This window comes from Schistocerca cancellata, chromosome 10 (assembly GCF_023864275.1).
Source record: "Schistocerca cancellata isolate TAMUIC-IGC-003103 chromosome 10, iqSchCanc2.1, whole genome shotgun sequence".
Lineage (NCBI taxonomy): Eukaryota > Metazoa > Arthropoda > Insecta > Orthoptera > Acrididae > Schistocerca > Schistocerca cancellata.
The window spans coordinates 3,692,224-3,700,803 of NC_064635.1; the positions used below are offsets into that span (position 1 = coordinate 3,692,224).

Here is an 8,580-nt window from a genome sequence, read left to right on the forward strand (position 1 = left end):
TTCCACCTTACCTGATTAAACTTGGGCAAAATATCGAGCATCTAAGTTTGCTACACAAGTCAACTAAATTGCAAATATTTAAAGTTAAGTACAAGAAATCTAAAAAAACAATTTCAGGAACAGCTCTCAAATTTAAGAAAACAGATCCTAGATAAGGAAATAGCTCAGTCAACAAATATAGAGAAGATTTCATGGAATATAATAAATAGATATCGCAAAGCCACCCCTAAGTTAGATGCTCAAAGTGACAGAAACCAACATGAAGGAAACCTTATTAATGATCCAGATAAAATCTGCAATACATTTAATGAATATTTTATATCTTCAGCTGAGAATCCAGTTAATAACACAGGTCTGACTCGGATGATAAAGCCTTATCCTAGGCTGGACACTGCTTTTGAATTTAAGGAAGTGAGTGTGAAAGAAATGGGAAACATAATAAATAACTTAAAGAATAAGACTTCATCTGGCTGGAATGGACTGAGTAGTATTATAATTAAAAAATGCAATAATGAAATAGTTGGAATAATTACCCGTATGATCAACAGTAGTATCAGGGAGCACACATTTCCAAATATATTGAAGAAAAGTACAGTTAAACCGTGCATAAAAAAGGATCGAAAGAAGAGCTATCAAGCTTCAGGCTCATATCACTAATACCAATTTTCAGTAAAATATTTGAAGTTGTTCTGTTGACACGACTTATGGATTATTTCACAAAGAATAATTTACTAGTATAAACACAGCATAGCTTCAGAAAGCATTACAGCACCATTATGGCAATTACCGAATTTCTCCACAAGGTGTATGGTGCCCTGGATGAGGGAATACAAACAGCAGGGATATTTCTAGGCCTTACTAAAGCATTTGACTCAGTGAACCATGAGCTACTACTAAGCAAACTGGAAACTTACAATATAAATGGCACATCCTTACAACTACTGATCACTTATCTAACCAATTGTAAGCAGTGTACAAAGCTAAGTTATGAAATTAATGATCATATCAAACATTTCCAATCCAGTTATGAAACAATAAAACAAGGTGTACCTCAGGGCTCCGTATTGGGCCCTTTCCTTTTTCTGGTCTACATTAATGATTTAGAGGCACCTTTGTACTCCCAATTAGTAAGTTATGCAGATGATACCTCACTTTTGTTCTTTTGCAAACAAACTAATGACTTGACATTGGCTGCAACTGATGGCTTAAGTCAAATAACTACTTACTTCCATGATCAAGGTCTAAAAGTCAATATTAGCAAATCCAGGCTATTACCATTTAACCTTGGTAATTCATACTAAACCTGTATTGATAATATAAGTGGCATCAGAAAAGTAGACACTGACAAATGTAAATTTTTGGGGATATAAATATAATAGAGGGAAATATTCCATGTGGGAAAAATATATCTAAAAACAAAGATGATGAGACTTACCAAACAAAAGTGCTGGCAGGTCGATAGACACACAAACACAAACATACACACAAAATTCAAGCTTTCGCAACAAACGGTTGCTTCATCAGGAAAGAGGGAAGGAGAGGGAAAGACGAAAGGATGTGGGTTTTAAGGGAGAGGGTAAGGAGTCATTCCAATCCCGGGAGTGGAAAGACTTACCTTAGGGGGAAAAAAGGACAGGTATATACTCGCGCGCACACGTGCACACACACACACACACACACACACACACACACACACACACACACACACACATATCCATCCGCACATACACAGACACAAGCAGACATTTGTAAAGGCAAACTGACAAGGCGACTGACATCTCTGCCCAAACTCTTTGCACATATGTGCGGATGGATATGTGTGTGTACGCGCGAGTGTATACCTGTCCTTTTTTCCCCCTAAGGTAAGTCTTTCCGCTCCCGGGATTGGAATGACTCCTTACCCTCTCCCTTAAAACCCACATCCTTTCGTCTTTCCCTCTCCTTCCCTCTTTCCTGACGAAGCAACCGTTTGTTGCGAAAGCTTGAATTTTGTGTGTATGTTTGTGTTTGTTTGTGTGTCTATCGACCTGCCAGTGCTTTTGTTTGGTAAGTCTCATCATATTTGTTTTTAGATATATTTTTGGGGATATACCTAGACAAAAATCTTAGATGGGTAGATCATATCAATTTTGTATGCAATAAAATCAGCAGTTCACTGTACTTAATTAGCAAACTATCAAAATTAGTCTCTGAACAAATATTACAAACTGCTTATTATGGGACAATATTTGGCATATATTAATTATGGAATAGAGGTATGGGGATGTGCTGCTGATAGACACATGAACAGCATCCTAACATTGCAGAAAAGAGCAATCAGGACAGGATACAGAGATTCATGTACGGAAACCTTTGTACAACAAAAATATCTAACAGTATATTCCTTGTATCTGCACAAATTAATAACATTCTTTGTGGACCATAAAAATAATGAAACTAAGTGCTCTGATGTGCATAGCCATAACACAAGACAAAAAGATTGCTTCTTCAGAAACAGAACTAAACTAAAGACAACAGATCATAATCCTTAGATTAATGGCCAGATATGGTTTAGGCCGGTATTACACTATCAAATTTCTTTGTCAAAGATTTGATCAAAGATGTGATCCAATATTCCGTCCAATATATTTGACAAAGATCTCTGACGTAGCGCTAGAAGGGGTATTACACTGTCATCAAAGTTTTTGTCAAAGTTCAAGATGGCTGACAAAAACAAATTGTTGTTATTGACCGCAGCAGCTGCTGCTTGTGCCACAATTGCTGTGTGTGCACATGCACATGCGATACAGAAGCGGGGGAAAAAAAGGAAACGTACCTGGGTGAAGCCGTGGGTTTCACGACGAGACGAAAAAAGCATTCAGCAAAACTTGTTACGTGAGCTAATAGTGGAAGACGTCAAGTCATACATCAATTTCTTGCGAATGGATGGGCATACATTTCAGTATGTTCTCAGTGAAGTGATTCCTCATATCTCAAAACACAATACGCATCTAAGAACTGCTATATCTGCAGAAGACAGGCTCACTGTAACACTACGATTCCTTGCTACAGGAGAAAGTTACTCTAGCTTACAGTACAGCACTCGAATTCCACAATGCACATTAAGTAAAATAATACCTGAAACGTGTGAAGCAATTTATAAAGCACTAAAGGACCATTGTCTGAAGGTAAATAAATGTTCGATACACTTTATGTTCATGAAGATAAATTGTTATTATTTTATTTATTTAACTTTATTTACATGGCAAAATATGACTGATGTGTGATACCACAAAATTAATAGAAAAGTATGAAGCGGATGAGACACTTTACAATGTGAGGCACCCTGATTATAAAAATACATTAAGAAGATTGGAGAGATACAAAAATTATACACACATGTATATTTATAAAATGGAATCCTCATCCTCTATTCCAGCCTGCTGCAAGGCAGCCTGGATATATCCAGAGGTGGACGGTTGTGCACGGGCTGTCGCATGCAGCAAATCCCACCTGTCCATTAATGTCCGCTGCAGACTGTGCACAGTGACAGTGGTGTATTCCCTGCTGCCCACCTTTTCCATTTCACACAGTTCTGCTGCGATGTGGACGCCAAGGGTGCTGTAACGGTCTTCATGGACAGGCATGGATCTGGCAGCATCAGCCATAGCCTGAAGTGTCCTGCTGGCCTCCACCATAACGTTTGTTGCCACGTCTGGCGTGACTCTCCTCCTTTTAGTGGGAGGCCGCTCTTGACGCAGGGGCTGTGGCTGAGCCTCGCTACATGTGACAGGCTCTTGCATCTCATGCTATAAAATAAAAGATAAAAGCCATTAGTTACGTACCTCTTTGCTTGTTACGTACTTCCTTGCACATACATAAATCTTATTTATTTACAGGTACCCACAAGCAGAGGAGAGTGGGAGCAAATTGCAGAGGATTTCGAGAAGAAGTGGAACTGTTATAATACAATAGGAGCAATGGACGGAAAGCACATTCGTATTAAATATCCACAATCTAGTGGATCTCACTTTTTCAATTATAAATCCTTCAACAGTATCATTTTATTTGCCATGGTAGATGCTTCCTACAAATGTTTGTATGTAGATGTAGGAACTAATGGGCGTGTTGGTGATGCTGGAGTGTTTTCAAAAAGCAAACTGCGTGAGTGTCTTATTGACCGATCTATGCTCAACATTCCTGATGGCAGGAAGCTTGGGAACACAAACATTACAACTCCAATGGTAGTACTGGCAGATGACCCTTTTCCACTGAGTTATAACATTATGAAGCCATACCCCTTAAAAGGAATCACAAAAGAAGAAAAGGTTTTCAATTACCGACTGTCACGAGGGAGATTAGTGGAGAGCAGCTTTGGCATTCTTGCAAGTCATTTCAGGATTTTTCTTACTACCATTAATCTGCCTCCTGAAAAAGTTACCACAATAACACTGGCTGCCTGCACATTGCAACACTTGTACACTCGTCAGGAAACAGTGTCTGCCGTAGTAGGAGACTGCACTTATCTTGAGACACAAAGCATTGAGGACCTACAGCAAATGGAACCAATAGCTTGCCAAGCTGCTTCTGGACGTACAGTACACGGGAGAGCAGTTAGGGAATACTTTAAGACATTTTACAATGGCGCTGGGAAAGTGCCCTGGCAAGATAATCACATTTAGTAACGTAAAATGTAAACAAATGTACATACCGCAATCATTTCCTCATACGTCGGTGTGGCACGTTCACTTCCAGTTTCACTTTCCGTGCTCTCCAAATTGCACACACTCTCGTCGGCCTCAGTAGACTGGTCGAGGAATTTCAGCATCTGGAACCAGTACACTTGTGGTGTATACGCCGCCTGTGCACTGGCTCCACTTTTGCTTTTATGCATCTGCAATATTAATAATGAAAATAATTTAAACTACTTGTAGGTTGAAACTTCCTGGCAGATTAAAACTGTGTGCCCAACCGAGACTCGAACTCGGGACCTTTGCCTTTCGCGGGCAAGTGCTCTACCAACTGAGCTACCGAAGCACGACTCACGCCCAGGACTCACAGCTTTACTTCTGCCAGTACCTCGTCTCCTACCTTCCAAACTTTACAGAAGCTCTCCTGCGAAACTTGCAGAACTAGCACTCCTGAAAGAAAGGATATTGCGGAGACATGGCTTAGCCACAGCCTGGGGGATGTTTCCAGAATAAGATTTTCACTCTGCAGCGGAGTGTGCGCTGATATGAAACTTCCTGGCAGATTAAAACTGTGTGCCCGACCGAGACTCGAACTCGGGACCTTTGCCTTTCGCGGGCAAGTGCTCTACCAACTGAGCTACCGAAGCACGACTCACGCCCAGGACTCACAGCTTTACTTCTGCCAGTACCTCGTCTCCTACCTTCCAAACTTTACAGAAGCTCTCCTGCGAAACTTGCAGAACTAGCACTCCTGAAACAAAGGATATTGCGGAGACATGGCTTAGCCACAGCCTAGGGGATGTTTCCAGAATGAGATTTTCACTCTGCAGCGGAGTGTGCGCTGATATGAAACTTCCTGGCAGATTAAAACTGTGTGCCTGACCGAGACTCGAACTCGGGACCTTTGCCTTTCGCGGGTCGTGCTTCGGTAGCTCAGTTGGTAGAGCACTTGCCCGCGAAAGGCAAAGGTCCCGAGTTCGAGTCTCGGTCGGGCACACAGTTTTAATCTGCCAGGAAGTTTCATATCAGCGCACACTCCGCTGCAGAGTGAAAATCTCATCCTGGAAACATCCCCCAGGCTGTGGCTAAGCCATGTCTCCGCAATATCCTTTCTTTCAGGAGTGCTAGTTCTGCAAGTTTCGCAGGAGAGCTTCTGTAAAGTTTGGAAGGTAGGAGACGAGGTACTGGCAGAAGTAAAGCTGTGAGTCCTGGGCGTGAGTCGTGCTTCGGTAGCTCAGTTGGTAGAGTACTTGCCCGCGAAAGGCAAAGGTCCCGAGTTCGAGTCTCGGTCGGGCACACAGTTTTAATCTGCCAGGAAGTTTCATATCAGCGCACACTCCGCTGCAGAGTGAAAATCTCATTCTCTACTTGTAGGTTACGTAAACATTATTGTATGCTTCAAGTCGCTGCAGTGAACAAATTAATGCTAATGCTAATCATTTGTATGACATGTAAACTTTACTTGCATAAATAAATATAAATGAATATGTCAATACGTACTTTTGCTTTCTCGTACGAGTAGCTAGTACGGAGGCCATTTATCTTCCTCTTAATATCCTCTGCCGTACAGCCAGGCCGTATGTCACGGCTAATGATCTCCGCTATATTTTTATAACTCTCCAATCTTCTCAATCTATTTTTATAATCAGGGTGCCTCACATTGTAAAGCGCCTCATCCGCTTCATACATTTCAATTAATTTTGTGGTAGACGCCACACACCAATTGTATTTAGCAGCCATGTTTACAAACACAAAAGATGACAGAACGCTCCAGCGATGCTGGCGCTCCGCGTGGCAACATATCGCATTGCAGTGAACAGAAGACAAGCGATTTCTTTGATCAAATATACGGCCTCGGCCTACATTTGATCAAATATTGGACGACATTTGTCAAAGATCCCTATTACACTATCAAATATCTTTGACAAAGATATTGGACAAAGAAATTTGATAGTGTAATACCGGCCTTAACAAACTGCCAAGTGCTATAAGATGCCACAGAGGTAAAGTATTCAAAAGGGAATTAACATCATTCTTAACTCTCAAATGTTTATACTCACTGAATGAATACTGATATTAAAATATAGCTATTCTTAAATGTAGGCCTAACTCTTCTATCTGTATGAAGTACTATTCTGAGGTGATTGTAATATATATTATTTTTGTAACAACATGCTGTAAATTCAAATACCTATACTATGTGACAACTGTATGTTGCATTATGAAGTACTGTACCATATATTGCCACGTGCATCACCCGTAAATGGCTTCTTGACATGTGAATTACGAATTCCTACTGTTTCTACAAAAATTGTATAAAAATACTATGACGTTTGCAAAAGTCACCAGTTGGAGACTATATGCAAAAAAGATAATAAATAAATAAAAAAATCTTTCACATTCATTTGTCGTACAATCTTAGAATATATTCTGACCTCAAACTTAATGAGGTACATCAAAGACAATGACTTGCTCCAAGCCATCCAGCACAGATTTCGAAAACATGGATCATGTGAAAACCAACCTGCAGTTTTCTAGTGACATACTGAAAGCCACACTTTTCTCAAATGACCTACTGTACTGAAAGACATGAATAAAGACACTCAGACAGATGTATTATTTCTCAGTTTCTGAAAATCATTTGACTGGTACCACACCTAGAATTATTATCAAAGGACAGTTGTATGGTTATAATGTGACATTTGTGACTGGATTGATGATTGATGAAATTACCTTGGATGGAGAGTCATAGACAGATGTAGAGGCATAACTTTGGGCAAACCCAGGGAAGTCTGGTGAGACGTTGTTCACGTTGCGTATTTAAGACCTTGTGGACAATAATAGTAACCTCAGATTTTTGCTGATGTGAAATTATCTGTAGAGAAGAACTGCCTGAAAAAAAGTCACACAAATATTAATTCAGTTATTGCTAATATTTCCATGTGGTAGACTGATTGGTAACTTGCTTCAAGGGAACCTGGATGTCATGAGGGCGCAAAATTTTTTTTTTATTTTTATTTTTTATTTAATAGAATTCTGTGATGCTTCCTGATTGTAAACATATATACTTTATGTATAGTATCTCATCATCTCTGTGTTCAAACATCTTTCTGAAACAGCTGACACATTACGGTCATATACAAAACCTCGTCTGATTATTTAATTCTGGCACCACTATTTACATTGCAACTTGTTTGTGAAATATCCTTGAAGAACACATTGACTGTACTATGACCAGGGATTTATTGCCATTAATCTTTCTGCTATACAAGTAGTTTACTTGAGTTTACTTATGTTTTCTGTGTGTGTTTGTTTTGTAATCTAGTTGTGACTGCACATTTCAACCATTTTACATTAGAAAATGCCAAAAATGAAGAAATTTAATTGCAGTTGTAACTTTTATGGTAATCAACATAAGTGTGTTGTTGGAAAGTGTAAAAATGAAGGAACTGTTGGATTGCAATCAAGCGAGGTTACCAAAATTGAACAAGATGTTAGTGTTGTAAACAGAGAAAATAACAATTACATTTTAATTAGTAAGTGCAAGCTTTCAAAATTGCAATTGTAAATACGTAACAGTAAAAAATCCCTTACATTTAGTCAGGACATGTAAGAGAAGAGTCCTATCCAGAAAAACTATAGTGGAATGTAAAGTGGTACATTAACAAGATGTGCAATGACATCTCCTGATACGTGCACAGAATATATTGAAGTCAATATTCACCTTGCTTATGCCATGAGGTGTATTGCGAAGTAATGGTGTAAAAATGGCTGCAAGTAGAAGTGCAACATTTCTTAGTCTATGTAAGGACCCTAATTTAGATGATGAAAAGTGTAGAAAATGCGAAACATTGTTGAAAACTGGCATCATGTGTATGGAATGTAAACATTCTTTCCATTTTCGATGTGC

General features: G+C 39.4%; 1 protein-coding gene across 1 annotated transcript; it reads right to left on the minus strand.

The window, feature by feature from the left end:
• Positions 1-3,312: 3,312 nt before the first annotated feature.
• LOC126106791 (uncharacterized) lies at positions 3,313-8,025 on the minus strand. Its single transcript, XM_049913179.1, has 3 exons — positions 7,404-8,025; positions 4,691-4,807; positions 3,313-3,788 (listed from the first exon to the last, which is right to left on the minus strand). Exons 2-3 carry the CDS (start codon positions 4,805-4,807, stop codon positions 3,387-3,389), a joined length of 519 nt encoding a protein of 172 aa, XP_049769136.1. The 5' UTR covers positions 7,404-8,025; the 3' UTR covers positions 3,313-3,386.
• Between the last annotated feature and the right edge of the window lie 555 nt (positions 8,026-8,580).